Raw genomic sequence first — 23,592 nt, 5'->3', positions numbered from 1 at the left:
CAGATGGAGGGAGCTGAGTTCTTAGTAACATAAAAGGCGTTTTGGAGGAGCTCAGCTTTGATAGGCACATGCAATCTCAGAAGCTGAAAGATCACCCAGCAAAAATCCTTCTGTAATGCAAGGTTTCCCAAGCACCGGTACATCTAATTGGGTTGAAACAAGGACCTTTTAAACAGAGTGTCTATTGACACCACTGTATCAGCCAATGAGTTGAAGTTCAGGTGGGATTTACGGCAGGAGTCGCACAGTGGGCGGCGCAATGGTTAGCACCGCAGCCTCACAGCTCCAGCGACCCGGGTTCAATTCTGGGTACTGCCTGTGTGGAGTTTGCAAGTTCTCCCTGTGTCCGCGTGGGTTTCCTCCGGGTGCTCCGGTTTCCTCCCACATGCCAAAGACTTGCAGGTTGATAGGTAAATTGGCCATAATAAATTGTCCCTAGTATAGGTAGGTGGTCGGGGAATATAGGGACAGGTGGGGATGTGGTAGAAATATGGGATTAGTGGAGGATTAGTATAAATGGGTGGTTGATGGTCGGCACAGACTCGGTGGGCCGAAGGGCCTGTTTCAGTGCTGTATAACTAAAACTAAACTAAAACTAAACAGTCTATTTTAGCACAAAGCCCATTTAGTCAGACAACATTCCATTTAAACAGCGCACAACAACAGTCTACAGAGTCTATTTAAAAAGCATCTCGACTAACTACATCAGACAAAACTCATGACTGAAACGATAGCAGTGTTTCTAGATAAAAGCAGAATGATTTCTCTAGCAAAATACATCCAGTGCAGGCTAGTTAAATCATACAAATTGTGTGCTTAAAATCAGTGCCAGTCAGTTACAGAGGTGTGGTCTCCTGCCGTGAATGACAGGAGAACTGCCCAATCACCTTCATTCTGACTGCGAATAGTGTTGTCACTATATACAGCGTTTTTAAATGAGGTGACAGGAGGAAAGGGTAAAGTGCGGTCAGGACTGTACAGAAGCGGAAGTAATAGAGAAAGATCCAAGAAAAAAAAATGATTAAGAAGTATCACATTACCCACACAGCAAGACCAGACAACTAGACTGGTGGTTAAGGAGCAAAGAGCAAAATTGGATGTATGTACATGAATGCCAGAAGAATTCAAAATAAAATAGTTGAACTTCAGTCAATGGTGTCGATTGAGATCTAACAAATCTGAGTGACATCATTCAAATGATGGGTTAAGAAAGGACTGAGGGATGCCATTTGTATGAAGGACCTCTTGTGGATTAAAGTAATCAATCCAGGAAAACAGGAAAAGCTGCAGTACAATGTTTAGAAGTGGCTTAGTCCATATCAAGGATGATAAGGTCTATCGTTGTGAGGAGATCAGAAGGGGAAATGATAAAAGGAAGGCGATATGCGCCAGAGAGCTTCAACTGTCCCAACAGAACCTGGGAATCCAGTCGGGTTGGTACTTTAGAACCATGATATGGAGGATCTTCCTAATTCACAGAATCACAAAACTGTTAGAGTGCAGAAGGAGGCCATTCAGCCCATCATGCCTGCACTGGATCTGCGAATGGGCAATTCACCAAATGCCATTCCCTGCCTTCTCCCCATAACCCTGTGGGGGAAAGGATCATCTGATCCTTTCTTTTCATAATGGACCTGTGTGATGGTTAAAGTAGTTTCCTCTTTGCTACTCTCATGCCTTTTGATCGTGAATCAGAATGTATGTCATTCACTGGCTTTGTAGCTGTTTACCATTCTGGTTCTCTTCACACTGCAATCCCGGTTAGAATGGAGAACTGAGAGGTGCCTTGGGGTAGGTACCAATCTTTCACCTCTCGACCTGGACTTAAATCCAACCTCTTTTTGCAGCGCTGTAATGTGTTTGGACAGTCTAAATTCTCAGACAAGCCTGAGGATGGGCTGGTATAGGAAATTGGTGCAGTAAAGGGTGATCTTCTGCAGGTGGAGTTGAGGCACATCACTGGGGCAAAATAGAGGGAGCTTTGTTAAGCAATCAAGTGCTTGATGCTGTCAAGTGGTGTCTGAGATGGACAATATAGAGAAAAGCATGAACCCTTCCCTGCCCTGACATCCATAGCACCAGCACATTGGAGTTTCGATGTGCTCTTCCACCAAGCCACCCTTGAACTGGCTGATTTTGAAAGGGATACCTGCTCACTCTCCCACTTGGGATGCAGAGTTCAGTACATTCTGGTTTTGGAACTCCATGTAATTCAATCACAACTAACAGGGATCTTCAACATTCCAGGAACAGGCCAGAGAATTCATTGTGCTGTTCTGTTAGGAACAGAGGAGCAGGAGTAGGCCATTCAGCCCATTGAGCCTGCCCCACCGTTCAACATGATCATGGCTGATCATTCACTTCAGTGCCTTTTTCCCACACTATCCTCATATCCCCTTATGTCATTTGCAGTTAGAAATCTATCAACCTCTGCTTTAAACATACTCAATGACTGAGCTTCCATAGCCCTCTGGGGTAGAGAAATCCAAAGATTCACAACCCTCTGAGTAAAGCAATTTCTCCTCATCTCTGTCCTAACTGGTTTCCCCTTTATTTTGCAGTTGTGTCCCCTGGTTCTAGACTCCCCAACCAGGGAAACATCTTAGCTGCATCTACCCTGTCTATCCCTTGAAGTATTTTGTAGGTTTCAATGAGATCATCTTTCATTCATCAAAACTTGAGAGAATACAGGCCCAATTTCCCCACTCACTCTTCATAGGACAGTCCCGCCATCCAGGGAATAAGTCTGGTTAATCTTGGTTGCACTCCTTCAATGGCAATAATACCCTTCCTAAGGTAAGGGGACCAAAACTGCACACAGTATTCTAAGTGCAGTCTAACCAAGGTTGTGTGCAATTGAAGCAAGACTTCACTACTCCTGTACTCAAATCTTCTTGTGATGAAGGCTAACATACCATTAGCCTTCCTAATTGCTTGCTGCACCTGCATGTTAGCTTTCAGTGACTTATTGACAAGGATACCCAGGTCCCTTTGTATATCTACATTTTCTAATCTCTTACCATTGAAGAAATACTCCACATCTATTCCTCCTACCAAAGTGGATAACCTCACATTTTTCCACATTATATTCCATCTGCCACATTCTTGCCCACTCCCTAAGTCTGTCCAAATCCCCTTGAAGCCACTTTGCATCTTCCTCACAACACACATTCGCACAGAGTTTTGTGTCATCCATGAACCTGGAACGATTACATTTGGTCCCCACATCCAAATCGTTGATATATATTGTGCACAGCTGGAGCCCAAGCACTGATCCCTGTAGTACTCCACTAGTCACAGCCTGGCAATGTGAGAATGACCCGTTTATTCCTACTCTCTGCTTTCTGCCTGTTAACCAATCTTTAATCCATGCCAGCATATTACCTCCTATCCCATGTGCTTGAATTTTGCTAACCAATTTCCTGTGGGGAACTTTTCAAAAGCCTTCTGAAAATCCAAGTCCACCGACTTCCCTTTATCAATTCTGTTAGTAACATCCTCAAAAAAACTCCAAACGTGATTTCCCATTCATAAATCCATTTTGACTATGCCCAATCACATCATTATTATCCATGTGTCCATTTATCACATCCTTTAGAATAGATTCTAGCATTTTCCCAATGATTGATGTAAGGCTAACAGGTCTGTAATTCCCTGTTTTCTCTCTCCCTCCCTTCTTAAATAGTGAGGTGACACTTGCGACCTTCCAATCTGCAGGAACCACTCCAGAATCTATAGGATTTTGGAAGATGATCACCATTGTATCCACTATCTCCATAGCTGCCTGTTTCAACGCTCTGGAATGTAGAATATCAGGTCCTGGGAACTTACCAACCTTCTTCAATACAACCTTCTTACTGATACTCATTTCCTTCAATTCCTCATTCCCCTAATCCCTTGGATCTCTAATTCTGGGAAATTTCTTGTCCCTTCCTCAGTGAAGACAGACACAAAGTAATCATTTAGCTTCTCTGCCATTTCTGTATTCCCCATTATAAATTCTCCTGACTCTGCCTGTAATGGACCCACATTTGTCTTAGCCAAACGTTTCCTTTTTAGGTACCTGTAGAAACTTTTACAGTACATTTTTATGTATTTTGCTATCTTACATTCATATTCTATTCTCCCTTTTATCAGTTTCTTTTTCCTCCTTTGCTGTATTCTAAAATCCTCCCAATCCTCAGGTTCACGACTATTTCTGGCAACTTTATAGGCCTTTTCTGTTAATCTTATACAATCCTTAACTTCCTTTGTTAGCCACGGTTGACTGACTTTTCTTTTTGTGTTTTTGTGCCTTGAAAGAATATATAGTTGCTGTAAACTATGTAATCTTTCTTGAAAGACCATCCATTGCCTATGTACTGTCATACCTTTGCATGTATTTTCCCAATTCACCTCAGCCAATTTGCCCCTCATACCTTCATAATTTCCTTTGTTCAAATTTAACACCCTGGCTTCCGATTAAACTCACTTTACCTCACTTTCAAAAATCAAGTAAAATTCTATCATATTATGGTCACTCATCCCTAAAGGTTCTTTTACAACAAGATTATTAATTAGCCATTTCTCATTACATAAAACTAGATCTAAAATAGCCTGTTCTCCAGTCGGTTCCTCAACATATTGCTCAAGAAAACCATCTCTAACACATTCCAGAAACTCGTACTCCACAACATTAGTGCTCATTAGGTTTACCCGGTCTATGTGCAGATTTAAGTCACCCATGATTACTGTATTACCCATGCTACATGCTTCTCTAATCTCCTGATTAATACCATTCCCCATATTACCACTACTGTTTGGTGGCCTATAAACAACAACTATCAATGTTTGCTGCCCCTTGCTGTTTCTTAGCTGCACCAAACAGATTCCACATTTTGTTCTTCCAATCTTAGATCCTCCCTTACTAATGTACTGATCCCATCCCTTATTATCAGCACAACACCACCTCCTTTTCCTTTTTGCCTGTCCTTCCTAAATATCGAATGTCCTTGAATATTCAGTTCCCAGTCTTGGTCACCCTGTAGCCTTATTTCCATTATGGCAATTAGATCATACCCATTTACCTCTTTTTGTGCCTTTAAATCATCTACCTTGTTGCGAATGCTGCATGCATTCAGGTAGAGTGCCCTAAACCCTGCCCTCTTGACAGTCTGTATTCTAAGCCTAGTTGATGCTCGCCTTTGTTTCGCCTGCGTTCTGATATCACTTGCTACTTTTCTACCTCCTCTTGCCAGCTTTACTTCCTTCCACGACCTCTGGCTGTTCACCCTCCCCCAGAAGGATGTCCTGCAGCCGCTCCATGACATCCTTGACCCTGGTACCAGGGAGGCAACACACCATCCTGGAGTCACATTTACTGCCGCAGAAACGGCTGTCTGATCCCCTGACTATTGACTCCCCTATCACTCTTCCACTCTTCTTCCTCCCCTCCTGTGCAGCCGAGCCACCCATGGTGCCACAGACTTTGCTGTGGCTGCACTGCCCCGAGGAACCATCGCTGTCACCAGTGTCCAAAATGGAAAACGGCTGAGCAAGCAAGATAGACTGAGGGGACTCCTGCACTGCCTGCCTGATTCTCTCTGTTCCATAAAAACACTCACTTGTAGGTTTTCACAAAGGATTTTATTAATTATTGGATTCAGAGGGCGAGAGCTCTTGAACATAGATTTTTAACTTTAACTGTGTTTCCAACCAGACCATTTGAAAGTTATTGGGCCCGGTTGCTCTCTCTCAATTGACCAATGTTCCAGTGGGAAGGCTTTTTGTTGAGAACTGCTATGCATGATATTTACCCTCTGCTTTCACCTTTGTGAAACAGGACTCTGTCAACACTGAGATGCAGTTCTGGTGCTGAATTGTGAATGTTTCTGGGGTATTGTGTGTCAAGTCAGGCATTCAGTCACAGGATCACATTGTCCTGCTATTTATAAATCAGAACATCTGCTTCAACTCCTCAACTTCACAGGATGATGGCACCAGCCAGATTATCCTTTGCAATTTCTGCCACCACTAAAAACATCTTCCCCTCCTTCCCTTTCAGCATTCTGAAGGGACTGTTCCCTCCATGACGCCATGGTCCACCCTTCAACCACCCCCAACATACTTCCCTATCCCATGGCACCTTCCCGTGCAAGCACAGGAGATGCAACATCTGCCCTTTTACTTCCTACCTTGCCACCTACCAGACCCCCAAACACCCCTTTCCAGGGATTTATTTGTACTTCTTTCAATTTGTATATTCGATTCACAGTTCACAATGTGGTCTACTCTGTGGGCAGACCCAATGCAGATTGGGTGATTGCTTTGTGGAACATCACTGTTCTGACTGCAAGCATGACTCTGAACATCTGGGTACTTGTCATTTGTATTCTTCATTTTTTTTAAAATTCATTTGTGGGATGTGGGCATCGCTGGCCAGGCCAGCCCATCCCTAATTGCCCTTGAGAAGGTGGTGGTGAGCTGCCTTCTTGAACCGCTGCAGTCCATGTGGGGTCGGTACACCTACAGTGCTGTCAGGAAAGGAGTTCCAGGATTTTGACCCAGCGACAGTGAAGGAACGGCGATATAGTTCCAAGTCAGGATGGTGTGTGACTTGGAGGGGAACTTGCAGGTGGTGATGTTCCCATGTATTTGCTGCTCTTGTCCTTCGAGTTGGTAGAGGTCGCGGGTTTGGAAGGTGCTGTCTAAGGAGCCTTGGTGCATTGCTGCAGTGCATCTTGTAGATGGTACACACTGCTGTCACTGTGCGTCGGTGGTGGAGGGAGTGAATGTTTGTAGATGGGGTGCCAATCAAGCGGGCTGCTTTGTCCTGGATGGTGTCGAGCTTCTTGAGTGTTGTTGGAGCTGCACCCATCCAGGCAAGTGGAGAGTATTCCATCACACTCCTGACTTGTGCCTTGTAGATGATGGACAGGCTTTGGGGAGTCAGGAGGTGAGTTACTCGCCACAGGATTCCTAGCCTCTGACTTGCTCTTGTAGCCATGGTATTTATATGGCTACTCTAGTTCAGTTTCTGGTCAATGGTAGCCCCTAGGATGTTGATAGTGGGGGATTCAGCGATGGTAATGCCGTTAAATGTCAAGGGGAGATGGTTAGATTCTCTCTTTTTGGAGATGGTCATTGCCTGGCACTTGTGTGGCACGAATGTTACTTGCCTCTTATCAGCCCAAGCCTGGATATTGTCCAGGTCTTGCTGCATTTCTACACGGACTGCTTCAGTATCTGAGGAGTCACGAATGGTGCTGAACATTGTGCAATCATCAGCGAACATCCCCACTTCTGACCTTATGATTGAAGGAAGGTCATTGATGAAGCAGCTGAAGATGGTTGGGCCTAGGACACTTGCCTGAGGAACTCCTGTAGTGATGTCCTGGAGCTCAGATGATTGACCTCCAACAACCACAACCATCTTCCTTTGTGCTAGGTATGACTCCAGCCAGCGGAGGGTTTTCCCCCTGATTCCCATTGACCTCTGTTTTGCTGGGGCTCCTTGATGCCGTACTCGGTCAAATGCTGCCTTGATGTCAAGGGCAGTCACTCTCACCTCACCTCTTGAGTTCAGCTTTTTTGTCTATGTTTGAACCAAGGCTGTAATAAGGTCTGGAGCTGAGTGGCCCTGGCGGAACCCAAACTGAGCGTCACTGAGCAGGTTATTGCTAATTAAGTGCTGCTTGATGGCACTGTTAATGATGCCTTCCATCACTTTACTGATGATTGAGAGTAGGCTGATGGGGCGGTAGTTGGCCGGGTTGGACGTGTCCTGCTTTTTGTGTACAGGACATACCTGGGCAATTTTCCACATTGCAGGGTCGATGCCAGTGTTGTAGCTGTACTGGAACAGCTTGGCTAGGGGCGCGGCAAGTTCTGGAGCACAGGTCTTCAGTACTATTGCTGGAATATTGTCAGGGCCCATAGCTTTTGCAGTATCCAGTTCCTTCAGTCGTTTCTTGATATCACACGGAATGAATGGAATTTGGCTGAAGTCTGGTATCTGTGATGCTGGGGACTTCAGGAGGAGGCTGAGATGGATTATCAACTCGGCACTTCTGGCTGAAGATTGTTGAAAATGCTTCAGCCTTATCTTTCATCCCACTCTCACGCGAATTTTTGTCCTTGGTCTTCGACATTGTTCTCATGAAACTGAAAGCAAGCTTGAAGATCAGCACATCATCTTTCCATGAGGCACTTTACAGCCCCCCGGACTCAACACTAAGTTCAACAATTTCAGAACATAACCACTGCTTCCACTTTCTCAGACAGCAGTTGCAAGTAACGATTCTGTTTTTATCATTTTCAGTTCCTCTCGACAAAACATTTGTTTCACTTCTTGTCCCATTACCACTTCCTTTTGCCTTGCACCATCATCACTTTTGTCATTTAATCACTCCTTCCTTCTACCCTATCACAGACCTTCCCTTTTCGTCGTCCCTCCTCCCTTTCCCTTTCTGTTTTTGCTTAAAACCCATTGCATCTCAAACATCTTTCAGTTCTGACGAAAGGTCATCAACGCGAAACGTTAATTCGGTTTCTGTCTCTTTATCCCAATATGGGGTGTGGGTGTTGTTCAAAAGTGTCAACCTGAAAGTGAAATTTATAAATTTGGGACTAACAAGTGCAGCATGTGGGAGGAGGGAACATAAAGAGAGGTTAGATATTGGAAAATTGCTCGCGTTGATTTTGTGTAGCTTGGACTGACTAAAAGCACCTTTTCTGGACTTGTTTTATGGTGCTTCTAATATGTGGAAGGTTCTGGGTTGATGTGCCACAATCTATGTTATTACGCATCAGCCAACTTCATTCTGCTACCTGTTCCAGTTGCATTGCTTTAAGCAGCATAGACAGGGTTTCTCGCTATCAGCCAATTGCAAGGCACCATTCCTATTGGCACACGGAGGCTTGTTCTTGTGAGTGCACCTGTGACCTGGACGAAGAACGAGGGAGTGAACATTATAAAGCACAGAGTTAGCAATGGAATGAACCCAAATGTAAGGCAGCATTTCCAGTTTCTGACATGAAAACAAAGTGTGTCAGAACCAATTCAAATTAAGATGGAAATACTTTAAAGAAACCAGCAGCTTTCAAACTGATCAGAATCTCTGCTAAATTTGCAGCAGTTAAAGGCTTGAATTTCTACTGCTCATGTTGAAATTGTTGAGGAGAAGACCTTTAGGAAGCGAGAAATTCCCAATGACAGGTCCTCCTTAAGAACCTTCAGCATACACTAAAGCTGAAGCACATTTCTCTCTCAAAAGTGTTGCAGTGACAATGAGCCAGAACTGTCGAGCAGGTGGGCAGGACATAGTGAATTCACCGTCACATTTATAAATAGAACAGAGATTGTGCCAGTCTGACTGACAGGAGCAACATGGCAGTTTTAAACCATGAGTTTTCAACAGTGATCACCAAAGGATTTCACACTGAGCACAGGGACAACGACCAGTAAATTTTAAAAAAACAGGGCAAGTGAATGAATGTAGGTTAACAGTTAAAAGTCCATTCAGCCCAGAACCTCAAAGAAAAAAACAGATCCATTCACATTAGGTGACAGCAATCGACAGAACCCCAAAGTTTGTCTTCGGGTCTTAGGATTTTTATAGAATCTGAGGCAACCAGTATCAATCATAAAGATTGCTGCCAAACTGACATTGTCAAGTATCAGATATAGAGTGAGGGGGGTGGGGGTGGGAGGGTGCAACCTAATCATCACATTGTGCTTTCTGTTTTTTGATGGTATCATTTCCCCTCAAAAGGCAAGAAGATTCTGGAAATACACAGTAGATCTGACAGCATTAATGGTTTGAGCATAGACCCTTTGTTCCAACTGAAGATATGATGAATGGTAAATGCATAAATGGTTCACCAATCTTTTCTCTTTCCTACCACTGGCAGGTCTGCCATGGATTTCCAACATCTTTTCAGTTGTTTTTTGGAAGTTTGAACAAGTAGAATTCATTGGCATTCACATTCTGTTTCCAGCTCTGGTTTCTCCTTTTTCTATTTGGTGGACCCTATTATGTTCTGTGTCTCTAGAAAATATAATACTTTTCTGATAAAGTGACCTAATTTGTAGCTGAAAAACTGCTCCGACCCCCAGAAGGATTCTTGTATTTTACTAGGGACACCCTGTGAGGAAGAAAGCTACAAAACATCTGATGCAATAAACTTCAGATTCCTGCTTTCTGTCTTGTCCCAACATTTCTGTCATGCATTTTGAACGCTTGAAACGTGACTGCACCTACTACCCAGACAATATCACAGTCTGATAAAGAGTCGTCTATATGTTGTGGATTTCAAATATTTAGCTTTTGCCACATTTTTCTTGGTGCATTTTGATTTACAATCATTAACTTTGAGAGGGAGATGTTTAATTTAAAGGAAAAATACTATCATCTGGAAACACTGCCTGTTCTATATTGTTGTCTCTGTTTCTTACTCATTCTTTGTCTTTCTCTTCCATCTTTTTCTGTGTCACTTTCTCTTTCTGTTTCTCCCTCAGCATCTATCACAAAATGTTAAGCTCCCACTCTCTCTTTCTGGTATTTCTTCTCCCTTTAACTCTCTTTCTCCATCTCATCTTTCTCACTTACATTTCCACTCTCTCACTCATTCTCTTTTTTCTCTCTGTCCCTTTCCTTCACTTTTTTTCATTGTCTCATTCTCCCTGTTTCTCATCAAATGATGAGCTTGAGGCATTAAAATGTAGTTGGGTCCAAGAAATCTTTGTTGTTGAAGTCTTCAGAAGACCAGCCCACTCAACCAAATTCCAAGGACAAGAGACAAGGCAGCTGAGTTAGAGGGTCAGCATCTACACCAATAAAACCCCTCACAGTGAGTATTGCATCTCAGCCATTCTGTTATAAAGTGTGGAAGTATAGCCCTGGTGCCTCCACTGAGCAGAAGAATGCTAGTGAGCGAGAGAAAGAAAGCAAGGGAGATAAACCCACTCTTGTCAGTTCAAGATCTGCTTACGTGGAGGCAGGTGCTTACAAACAGAAGAACCTAAAATGACATGTTTGAAAGAGAGAATAACTCTGGATGAGGATCGTCAAGAATTGGGATTTACTCAGAGTTTCTGTGTGGCCAGCAATGATTTTGTTCATGTATGATCATCCAGTTCAGAGTTTGTGTGGAGCTAATACTAAATTATGACTGAAGGCAACACTCCACTAAGTCTTCACTAGACCTGTCAGGATCTTTGGTGTCCACTGTCCATAGCTCTGTAAAGAATGATCTCAATGGGCAAGTGTTCTCCCCAGTAATACTCAGCATTAACTGTATCTGCAAGGAAGGAGGAATACTCTGACCCACTGCTAATTTACTGTAGCACAGGTATGATGCAGGTCAGGAATGAAATAAGATTGAGACTAACGCATCCCTTATTGCCCAAGAATCCATTCTTCAAATGTGAGGCAAGAAATGAATGTCTGAAAGCTAATCGATGCAGGGGGAAGGGGTCACCCAGCTCTGTTGCCGACTTGCACATGTTCCAGAAGCATTCAGGCCTAGGAACAGTGGCTGTGTTTTTCCCTCTCATCCCTTGTCAGGTGATCACTTGTTGAGGTCAGTAAGCTCAGCACAGATGAAAATGACCTGAAACATTAATTCTGTTTCTCTCTCCACAGTTGCTGCCAGACCTACTGAGTATTTCCAGCACTTTGTTTTTAGTTCAGATTTCCAGCATCCACAATATTTTGCTTTTATTTTAGAAGGTAGCAATTATGTCAGCCCTGGCTCAGTGGTAGCAGTCTTGCCTCTGGGTTAGAGTCCCTTTCCAGGACTTGAAAACAAGATCTAAACTATCACTCCCGTGCAGTACTGAGGCAAGTGTTGTACTGATGGGTGTATTGTCTTTCGGGTGAGACTTGAAACCAAGGTCTTGAGCCCTGTTAAGTTAAATGTGAAATAACCATTGGCACTTTTGAAGATGTGTAAGGAAGTCTGTTGGTATCCTAGCCAACATCCTTCCCTTGATTAACAGCACAAAGAACTGTTGATGTATCTCAGTCTTATTAATGTTCTGTGCACAGCCATAAATTTGAAACCATTGCTTTACTGTAATTAATGTGTCTTTTTTCTTCAAAACAACACTTAATGGTGAGGTCCCCTGGAATGCAGGGTAACAAAGTATTAGGCCACTGCAAGATGCAGCAGAGACGCATACCTGCAATAATCTATATGGCAAGTCTCTGCTCCTGGGCCAGGGTGGGATTGGTGTATATAACTGACGATGCCTGAATAAGGCAGTATTGAAAGATGACTTACGTAGTTTCATGTTTTGTGGCATTCTCTGCATTCTCGGGCCAATCCACATAACATACCACCCTGCCTGGGAACTGCTCTGTCCTGGAGTAATAGCACTGCGGAAAGGCCAGGGACAACGCCACCACCCAGATAGCTCCGATGACAATCTTGGTGGCTGTTGCTGACAATCTTGGTTTCAGTGGATAAATGATAGCCATATACCTGCATAATGGAAAAGAATCAGACTGTAAAAACAGAAGGTGGTTTAAAGGGCGATTCTCCATCCTTTCTCCTCCTCTCCCAAGGACCCTGAGTTAAGCGCAAAGTGACTTCACAGGTGCCAGTCGGCCAATGTCATCACAAGTGGTTATTATTTCCTGTATGTTGTTGATGGGCTATTCAACAGTGAGGGCATTTTAGATAGGTATCCCGCCCTCACTTGATATCCACTTGCCTACACTTATCAACAGGAGTCCATTGAGAATGGGGTCCCAGACTGTTTTATTTTTAATCCCTGCCATGGGGCACTCAGAGTAACATAGTAACATTCAAAACATGAAGTCAAGAAATAGGTGAGACCCAGCAACAAGCGAAACCCAGTAGTAGACATGAAGAGTCTAGCACTTTGAACCTGCTCCACATTCATTTCGATAATGACTGTTCAGCCCCTTAACACCATTTCCCAGTCTTTACTCCATGTCTCTTACCAAACAATGATGCCCATTATCATACCCTCAAGCTGCAAAGTTCACATGAATCTCGAGACTTGCAGGATTTCACTGGATTTGAAATCAGTTTAGATTGTATCGGTAAAAGTAACCTCTCCCTGCCAGCTATAAAATTATGCGTGAAATCCATTCAAGCCACTTCAACTTGGATTCGAAACCAACTGGTCATAAATTGGCACCAAGTGGTGGCACCCATTTAGAGATGCCTTTCTCACACTGGCCAGTAATGATGTACAGGATCAATGGTAATGACCATACATTCCGCATGCAGTGCAGCATGGCAAATGCATGAAGCCTTTAAACTATATGGACCAATCGAGCAGAGTGTGAGGTTTAAATGAAATACACGTTGGTTTCCTTATGGATCAAGAGTAATAATCCACTTGTCAAATTAACTACCTTGTGTCTTGTCTCCGCTGAATTACATGGCCCAGTGAGACCAACATGCACTTCAGTTCGACCACAAGCCCTGCCCTTTAGTGCCTTCTGTTTACTGCTGTGCCTCACCTATTGCCATGTCTCACCTATTGATGTTGCTCAGCTGTTGCTGCGGATTTTCTTGTGTGCTGGCAATTGTGTCAAAAGAACATGACTATACATTGCAGGAATCTACCCAGAGCATCAACGTTGATAAAAAGCCACAGACCCTGGGGTTTTCAACATTCCAACTCTTGATTTCACAGCTCAAAGTTACTGAAAGTTTCATACTTAGCTTCCGAGATAGTTCATAAACAGACTCACAGCAGCCAAATGTGGTGTAAATCGAGCTTCTCTCTAACTACAAGACGTTCCGTGATAGGATTAAATATTAGTTGATTCCCTTGAAGTGTGTTCAAGTTGCATTGACATCTATCCCGATAGCAGTAGGGCACTGGAGTAAAAATTAGATTAACTGTGGGCATTTACTATTATCCAAGAGCATGGGGAGGCAAAGGATTGCTGTTTTGCCCCACTGGGACTTTGAGAAACGTAAGGGCCATACAGCCATTGAAAGATGACCGCAATAGTTTGAGCATGTTAGAGCAACGGAAAGAGCTTGTGTGTCTTCCTTGGCCCTTTGTACAGTGGTATGTGGAGCAAGAGGCAAGGAAGATCACAGTTGTGCTCGACAGACAATAGCAAGAGGGATTTGTCACAGAAAGGGATACAGATGACTGGAGTGGCCAGGCTGGTTCAGTGGAGTGAATTCACTCAGCCCCATTATTGCTGCTGAGCTGATGGATGGAACTTTAAAACGTTCATGTTAGTGCTCTGGGCTGTACCTCACTGAAGCTTACTATCACCAAGCCAAGTCAGTATGGAGTTACTGGTTCCCTCAATCATTCCTCATTCCTTTGTGTTGGAAATCTAGAAAGACTTCTGACATCTGTTGGAAATGTCTCAAAGTGCTTCACACAACAACTTGCATTTAAATAGCACCTTAATGTAATAAAACGTCCTAAGGCATTTTACAGGAGGTTATCAAACAAAATCTTGACACCAAGCTACATAACGAGATATTAGGACAGGTGACTAAAAGTTTGGTCAAAAAGGGTAGGTTTTTAGGAGCAACTTAAAGTAAGAGAGAGAAGTGGAGAGACAGAGAAATGCAGTGAGCGAATTCAAGATCTTGGGCCCCAGGCAGGTGAAGGCATGACCAGGAATGGTGGAGCAATCCTACGATAAATCATCTTCAAATGCAGTCACTGTTGTTATGTAGTGGAGAGACAGTATGAGGGCAGATATTTTGTGTAGATTTGGGCCTTATATGACATCATGAAGCTCTGACCTACTGATATGAAAATGGGGGAAATCCCCCCACTTCTAGTTAAGTCATGTGATGAAATGTTTGACATGAATTTCAAATGCTCTTTTCTCACATTTCTCACATTTCAGACTCGTTTTAAGAAATTTTTTCATTGCCGAATAGGAACATAAGACATTTCTAAGTGAGGGCAATTTTGCAAATTGCACTAGAATTCTTTTGAATATTCAGCTGGAATTGTTGCTTGGGATTAGATGGTGCCTTTTAAATGGAGTAGCCAACATTAAATGTACACATTCAACCCCCAGCACTGCAGATTTCAGCTAGCTCCCTGGCTTCCAGGATAAACAGATTGCATTATATGGTTACCAAGCCAGACCGCTAAGGAAGTTGGGTTTCAACAAGAGCCAAGAATAAAGCCTCAGTGTCTCCTGATTAAAGAGAAAGTAAGCTTCCTGCTCCAGATCTCTGTTTCCGAACCCCTGCTGGAAATGTAAACCCCAGGCAGTATCTGTAAAAAAAAATGACAGGTTAGTATTTCACAATAGACCCTTTGTCAGGAAGAAAGGTGTGTATGTGCGTGTTTGCATGTGTATGCATGGATGCATGTACATGTGTGGGTCCGGAAGTTTGTTTGTGTGTATGTGTGGGGTACGAATTGATGTGTGTTTGTGCCTACAGACAATTAGCTCGAGCAGGATCAGGCATGATTGTGCTGAACTTGGCATAGACATTCTGATGACTCCCATGTCAAAACGGAGACATGATAAATTTCTCTTGGGTGAAGCTTTGTAGGGTTCTGGTCTCCATGGATCCATGCTCCAGCAAAATTCAGTGCCTTCAGGAAAGGGGAAACCAGAGCAGGGAAGGGAACAACTCATGTTTGAAGAGTGCTGCCAATATCTGAGAAAGATCTTTCCGGATCGGGGAATGGAGGCGAGGTGAAGTGCTGTCAATTTCTAACTTCTTTCCCAGCACTGACAGGAGCTCCTGTGCTAGCGGCCCAATTGAGTCAGCTCACCAGAATGTTGAGAACTGACAAATGTGCCAACAAGGACAGTGAAGTGCCACCAAATATGCATAAAGGCTTCCCAAGTCTGGAAGCAGACAGTGCCAGTTGAGCCGACACTGCAATGCATAAAACTGTGTCTGTATCACAGGAAACTCACCCTCCTGACTACTGTGAGGCTGAAGTGTGAAGAGGAGCGAAGGGTGTAAACACTTGGCTAGCCATTCAATGTCAAGTTCCTTAACATTTACTGTGACCTCTGAGCGACCTCACAGTTAGCTTCCCACACAGTCCATGCAAAGGATATTTGTCTTTCTGTGGTCAAGACTGTGCTTTTGGGCTGCTTGTGGAATCATTTTTAAAATGACCCGATCAACTGGTGACAATTTGATGAGCTGCAGACTGAACACCAAATAAACCATCTGCCAAATCTGAGCACTTCTCTCTTGTTCATTGATTACCTGGCCCTAAACCTTTGGTACCTCCTGTGTAAGGCTATTGAGACCATTGATTGTCAGCTACCTATTCAGTCATGGGAATCATCACCCCCACACCTGATAACGTACTCACCACACATTGGCGCTTCCATATTTTCTAGCATGACTAATGGGAACATTAGGAGAAGCAGGAGGCCATTCAATCCCTCCAGCCTGTTTCGCCATTCAGTTAGATTATGGCTGCATGCTCTGTACCTCTACAGGGCCTTCATACCCTTGCCGAAAAAAATATAGTGATCTCATTCTTGAAAGCAACAATTGAATCCAATCACCTTTTGGAGGAGAGAAATCCAGGTTTCTACTACTCTTTGAGTGGTAAAGTCTTTCCTGTTTTCCTTTGTAAGTTTAATGTCCTCCAACTAAATACTAGGAAAACCAAAGTTATTGTCTTCGATTCCCACCACAAACTTCATTTCCTTGCTACTGACTTCATCCCTCTCCCCAACAACTGTCTGAAGCTGTTCTGGACTGTACACAGCCTTTGTATTCTAATTGATCCTGAGATGAGCTTCTGACCACATATTTGCACCATTACTTCGACCGCCTATTTCCACCTTGATAACATTTCCCACCTCCATCCCTGCCTCAGATCATCTTCTGCTGAAACTCTCATCCACACCTTTCTTAGCTTCAGCTATTGGCTGACTGCCCATTTTCAACCATCCAAAAACTCTGCTGCTCATATCCTAAGTCAGAGCAACCCACATTCACCCATCACCCAAAACTGGCTCTCTGTTAAGCAATGCCTCAAGTTTAAAATTCTCATCCTCATTTTCAAATCTCTCCAAGATCTCTCCCCCTCCCTATTTCTGTAATCTCCTCTCGCCCCATAACCCTTGACATATCTGTGGTCTTCCAGTTCTGGCCTCTTATGTATCCCCAATTTCAATCACTCCATCATTGCAGCCATACCCTCAGCTATCTCAGTGCTAAGCTCTGGAATTCACACCTTAACTTTACCTCCTCTTTACCTCTCTTTCCTCTTTGAAGACTTTCTTTAAAACCAATGTTTTTGACTAAGCTTTTGATCATCTGCCCTAATGACTCCTCATGTGGCTCAGTGTCACATTTTGTTTGTTCGCGCTCCTGTGAATCACCTTGAGATATTTTACGACATGAAAGGTGCGATATAAATGTAAACAGTTCTTGGCGTTATTAAGATTGTGTCTCCTTGTTTTTGAATCCCCAGCAGAATAAATAGTTTCTCTGTATCTACCCTATCAAATCCTTTGAGTCACTTTAACGCCTCAATCAAATCATGTCTCAGTCATCTAAAATTCAAGAATACAAGTCTAGTCTGTGCAACCTGACTACAGAATGGAATCATTTTAGCCCAGGTATCATTGTAGTGAATGGGCACTGCATCTCCTCCAAGGCCAATAATCCTTCCCGAAGTGCTGAGCCAACTCATGATTAATAATCAGCAATGGGGATGCTGGCAGAAACATCTCTTCCTTACTCGATAGGTGCTGATGCAGTGGAAGAAATGGGAATCAGTTTAGAACTTGCTACATCGCATCGGTTCCAATGGTGGAAGGCAAGTCAAGCACGATGATAATCAGAGGGCCTTGAAAAGGCTCTACTCTTGTAATGCCCATGTGTTAAAAACTGGGCCTCTCACTCATCCATAAAAAATCCATTATTATTGTTTCAAAATGCACAATTTTAAAAACTGCAAATATTAAGTCAGAAGAGTTCTTCAACTGCAGAATCCCTGAGGAGAGGTGGTGAGGAACTTATTTACATTCTTCAAACAATGCTTGATTGAGTGCTGCAGGGGTTTAGAGCATTGGGATGCCAATCACGGCACTGATGCAAATGTACTGGTGACCTTCATTTTATCAGGGGGAAGACTGTGAGAGGTGACTGATTCAGCTCTGAAAATGAATCGGCTGGGAGGTACAGTGCCTTGCACATGAGAGCTTTAACAAACCATGCCATGCACAGCTGGAAAGTAGATTCCTGTCTAAAACTCTGGGGATCCCAATCCCAGGCATGTAAAAAGAGAAAAAGGATGAAAGATGATCAAGCACTCCTCAAGGAATAAAATGGGATTTTTTTTTATTTCCAAAATATACTTTATTCATAAAAATCTGTAAAAAATATATTACCAAACAGTTTCAAACAGCACCAAGTCAAAAAATACAAACAGTGCAAAGGTGATCAGTTTCCTTCATTACAATCATGAGTTGCCTCTCAACCCTTCCATTTCATTTGTCATGCGAGATGCATTTTTACATTTTCCAACACACAAAATTTTCCCGGTACAGTTGAGGGGTTTTCCGTGGATCCAGCCCCTCAGTTCAGCTTGTTGGGGGGACCTTACACAGTGGTCTTTCCCCATTGAGCCTTTGCTGCGGCTGCCCCAAGCTTTAGTGCGTCCCTCAGCACGTAGTCCTGGACCTTGGAATGTGCCAGTCTGCAACATTCGGTGGTGGACAACTCTTTGCGCTGGAAGACCAGCAAGTTTCGGGCAGACCAAAGGGCGTCTTTCACCGAATTGATAGTCCTCCAGCAGCAGTTGATGTTTGTCTCGGTGTGCGTCCCTGGGAACAGCCCGTAGAGCACAGACTCCTGTGTTACAGAGCTGCTTGGGATGAACCTCGACAAAAACCACTGCATCTCTTTCCACACCTGCTTTGCAAAGGCACATTCCAGAAGGAGGTGGGCGACCGTCTCTTCCCCACCACAGCCACCACGGGGGCATTGTGCGGAGGGGGCGAGACTTCGGGTGTGCATGAAGGATCTGACGGGGAGGGCCCTTCTCATCACCAGCCAAGCTACGTCTTGGTGCTTGTTTGAAAGTTCTGGTGATGAGGCATTCCGCCAAATGACTTTGACGGTCTGCTCAGGGAACCATCCGACAGGATCCACCGTTTCCTTTTCCCGTAGGGCCTTGAGGACATTCCGTGCAGACCACTGCCTGATGGACCGGTGGTCAAAGGTGTTTTCCCGCAGAAACTGCTCCACGAAGGATAGGTGGTACGGCACGGCCCAACTGCATGGAGCGTTCCGCGGCAATGTGCCCAGGCCCATCCTTCGCAACACCGGGGACAGATAGAACCTCAGCACGTAGTGACACTTGGAGTTTGCGTACTGGAGATCTACACACAGCTTGGTGCAGCCGCACACAAAGGCGGTCATCAGGATGAGGGCCACGTTGGGTACATTTTTCCCGCCCTTGTCCAGAGATTTGAACATCGTGTCCCTCCAGACCCGGTCCATTTTAGATCCCCAGATGAAGTGGAAAATGGCTCAGGTGACTGCCACAGCGCAGGAGCGGGGTATGGGCCAGACCTGCGCCACGTAGAGCAACAACGTGAGCGCCTCGCACCTGATGACCAGGTTCTTACCCACAATGGAGAGAGATCGCTGCCCCCACATTCCCAACTTTTGTCGTACCTTGGCTACTCGCTCCTCCCATGTTTTGGTGCACGCCCCGGCCCTTCCGAACCATATCCCCAGCACCTTCAGGTAGTCTGACCTGACGGTGAAGGGGACAAAGGATCGGTCATCCCAGTTCCCAAAGAACATGGCCTCGCTCTTGCCGTGGTTAACTTTGGCTCCCGAGGCCAGTTCGAACTGGTTGCAGATGCTCATCAGTCTGCGCACGGACAGCGGATCCGAGCAGAAGACGGCGACGTCATCCATGTACAGGGAGGTTTTCACCTAAGTGCCTCCGCTGCCTGGGATTGTCACCCCTCTTATGCTCGCATCCTTCCTAATAGACTCAGCAAAGGGTTCAATACAGCAAACAAACAAGACCGGGGAGAGAGGACAGCCCTGTCTGACTCCAGATTTTATCGGGAAACTTTCCGATTCCCACCCGTTGATTGAGACTGCGCTACTGATGTTTGTGTAGAGCACATGGATCCAATTGCAGATTCCCTCCCCAAACCCCATTTTGGAAAGCACGTCCATCATGTAGGTGTGCGATATCCTGTCAAAAGCCTTCTCCTGGTCCAGGCTGATGAGGCAGGTGTCCACCCTCCTGTCCCGTACGTAGGCGATCGTATCCCTGAGTAGCGCGAGACCATCAGAGATCTTCCTGCCGGGTACAGTACAGGTCTGATCAGGGTGAATCACCAACTCCAGAGCAGACTTGACTCGACTGGCTATGACTTTGGACAGAATCTTGTAGTCAACATTAAGCAGTGAGATGGGCCGCCAATTTCTGATATCTGCCCTCTCCCCCTTTGGCTTGTAAATGAGGATGATGATGCCTTTCCTCATGGATTCTGCCATGCTGCCGGCCAGGAGCATACTCTCGTATACTTCCAGCAGGTCCGGGCCGACCCGGTCCCACAGGGCCGAGTACAACTCGATTGGTAAGCCGTCGCTTCCAGAAGCTTTACTCGTCTCGAAGGACTCGGCGGCCTTTGTCAGCTCATCCAGAGTTAGCGGCTTGTCCAATCTCTCCCTCCTGCTGTCATCTAAGACCTCTGTGATAAATGACAGGAAGGACTGGAAATGGGATATCATTTCAAAAATGACCTCTGATACTCTTGTGTTCAAAGACCAATTCCTGAATGGATTATGGACCTCACAGAAGCTCCTTAAGGATAAGTTACAGCCCATGGCTTGTAATCCATTACATTTTCTGATTAAACCCTGTGGCTTACTTGACGAGCAAAGATTGAATTAACTATTCACGGAATGACTTTATTCTGCTGACGTTTATTAATGAGTCTTGATCATCTGCCTCAAACGCCACTTCTGGATACATTTGCATGCAAATCGACTCCGACATAAAATTGGTTTGCAATGAGTGTGATGTGATTATCAAGTGAAGTGCTGTACTATTTATGATGCTTTATAATAAGTGATGCTGAACCTCTCCACAGTCTCGACCACAGTGTTTCACACAGCTTGTGGACACATGCAGAATACCATTACTGAACAAAGGCAATCGACTCTCAGTAATCGGAATTTATTTGATTAGTACTCAAAGCAAGGTTGAAACAAGTTTTATTTATCTAGAGTTATCCAATTGAGTTATAAAAATAAAGTTATTTTCTTTCTTCCTCTCTTTGAAGTGGCCACTCTGCTTGTGTAAATCCAGAGAGCATGAGGCTATTTTGTCATGGGTGGGGCATCACAGTCATCACCTTGTGCCCATAATGCATCCTTGCCAGCATGCAATGTTTCCTTAACCCTAGCCTTGGGGCAATGAATTAATTGTAGCATCTACAAGCGGAAGGGGGAGAGTGCAGAAATCAGAAATTGGTGGCCCATCTCACTGCTTAATGTTGACTACAAGATTCTGTCCAAAGTCATAGCCAGTTGGGTCAAGTCTGCTCTGGAGTTTGTGATTCACCCTGACCAGACCTGCACTGTACGCGGCAGGAAGATCTCTGATGGTCTCTCGCTACTCAGGGATACGATCGCCTACGTACGGGACAGGAGGGTGGACACCTGCCTCATCAGCTTGGACCAGGAGAAGGCTTTTGACAGGATATCACACACCTACATGATGGGCGTGCTTTCCAAAATGGGGTTTGGGGAGGGAATCTACAATTGGATCCAACTGCTCTACACAAACATCAGTAGCGCAGTCTCAATCAATGGATGGGAATCGGAAAGTTTCCCGATCCAATCTGGAGTCAGACAGGGCTGTCTTCTCTCCCCTGTCTTGTTTGTTTGCTGTATTGAACCCTTTGCTGAGTCTATTAGGAAGGATGCGAGCAGAAGAGGGGTGACAATCCCAGGCAGTGGAGGCACTTAGGTGAAAACCTCCCTGTACATGGATGACGTCGCCGTTTTCTGCTCGGACCAGGCTGTCTGTGCGCAGACTGATGAGCATCTGCTTGTTCGAACTGGCCTCGGGAGCCAAAGTCAACCACGGCAAGAGCGAGGCCATGTTCTCTGGGAACTGGGCTGACCGATCCTTTGTCCCCTTCACCGTCAGGTCAGACTACCTGAAGGTGCTGGGGATATGGTTCGGAAGGGCCGGGGCATGCACCAAAACCTGGAGGGAGCGAGTAGCCAGGGTACACATAAGCTGAGCATGTGCGAGCAGTGATCTCTCTCCATTATGGGTAAGAACCTGGTCATCAGATGCAAAGCGTTCACGTTGTTGCTGTACGTGGTACAGGTCTGGCCCATACCCAACTCCTGCGCTGTGGCAGTCACCCGAGCCATTTTCCACTTTATCTGGGGATCCAAAATGGACTGGGTCCAGAGGGACACGATGTTCAAACCTCTGGATAAGGGAGGGAAAAAGGTACCCAACATTGCCCTCATCCTGATGACCACCTTCATGTGCAGCTGTATCAAGTTGTGTGTCGAGCCCAAGTATGTAAACACCAAGTGTCACTATGTGCTGAGGTTCTATCTGTCCCCGGTGTTGCGAAGGATGGGTCTGGCCACCTTGCCGCGGAACGCTCCATCCAGCTGGACTGTGCCATATCCTTCGTGGGAAAGTTTCTGCAGGAAAACACTTTTGACCACCAATCCATCAGGTGGTGGTCTGCATGGAATGTCCTCAAGGCCCGACGGGGAAAGAAGATGGTGGATCCTGTCGGATGGTTCCCTGAGCAGACCGTCAAAGTCATTTGGCGGAATGCCTCATCACCAGAACTTTTAAACAAGCACCAAGATGTAGCTTGGCGGGTGGTGAGAAGGGCCCTCCCCATCAGATCCTTCCTGCGTGCCTGGAGTCTCACCCCCTCCACACGCTGCCCTCGAGGTGGCTACAATGGGGAAGAGACATTTGCCCACCTGCTTCTGGAATGTGACTTTGCAAAGCAGGTGTGGAAAGAGATGCAGTGGTTTTTGTTGAGGTTCATCCCAAGCAGCTCTGTAACACAAGAGTCTGTGCTCTGTTCCCAGGGACGCACACCGAGATAAACATTAACTGCTGCTGGAGGACCATCAATTCGGTGAAAGACGCTCTTTGGTCTGCCCGAATCTTGCTGGTCTTCCAGCTCAAAGAGTTGTCCACGACCGAGTGCTGTAGACTGGCACATTCCAAGGTCCAGGACTATGTGCTGAGGGACGCACTAAAGCTTGGGGCAGCTGCTGCAAAGGCTCAATGGGGAAAGACCACTGTGTAAGGTCCCCCCACCAAGCTGAACTGAAGGGCTGGATCCCTGGGAAACCCCACGGACTGTATATACCAAATATGGGTTTGCTGTAAAATGTAAGTGGCATTCAAAATGGAATGGAAGGGTTGTGAGACAACTCATTCCTGTATTGAACTTTGCACTTTTTGGAATGTCAATTTGGTGCTGTTTTGAACTGTTTTGTAATGCATTTTTTTTTACAGATTTTTATGAATAAAGTATATTTTTGGGGAGAAAAAAGTGTTGTACTATGTTTCTGAGATTGGGCAAGCTTTGACAGGAGCTCATCCACCTGTCTAGCAAAGAT

General features: G+C 44.9%; 2 protein-coding genes across 3 annotated transcripts in view; one reads left to right on the top strand and one right to left on the bottom strand.

Moving 5' to 3' along the window:
• Window positions 1-23,592, top strand: part of zgc:110329 (uncharacterized protein LOC550500 homolog) — a 331,911-nt gene that overhangs the window by 22,711 nt on the left and 285,608 nt on the right. The window lies entirely within an intron of this gene.
• The window catches only part of LOC137357269 (substance-P receptor-like), a 57,478-nt gene that overhangs the window by 17,616 nt on the left and 16,270 nt on the right, over window positions 1-23,592 (bottom strand). Inside the window, exon 2 of the mRNA XM_068023490.1 lies at window positions 12,265-12,465. Coding sequence (XP_067879591.1) covers window positions 12,265-12,465 — 201 coding nt within the window. The remainder of the gene's footprint in view (window positions 1-12,264; window positions 12,466-23,592) is intronic.

The sequence above is a fragment of the Heterodontus francisci genome, chromosome 47 (genome assembly GCF_036365525.1).
Source record: "Heterodontus francisci isolate sHetFra1 chromosome 47, sHetFra1.hap1, whole genome shotgun sequence".
NCBI classification, from domain to species: domain Eukaryota; kingdom Metazoa; phylum Chordata; class Chondrichthyes; order Heterodontiformes; family Heterodontidae; genus Heterodontus; species Heterodontus francisci.
The sequence above is the reverse complement of the archived record's forward strand: the minus strand, read 5'-3'. Positions and strand labels throughout refer to the sequence as shown.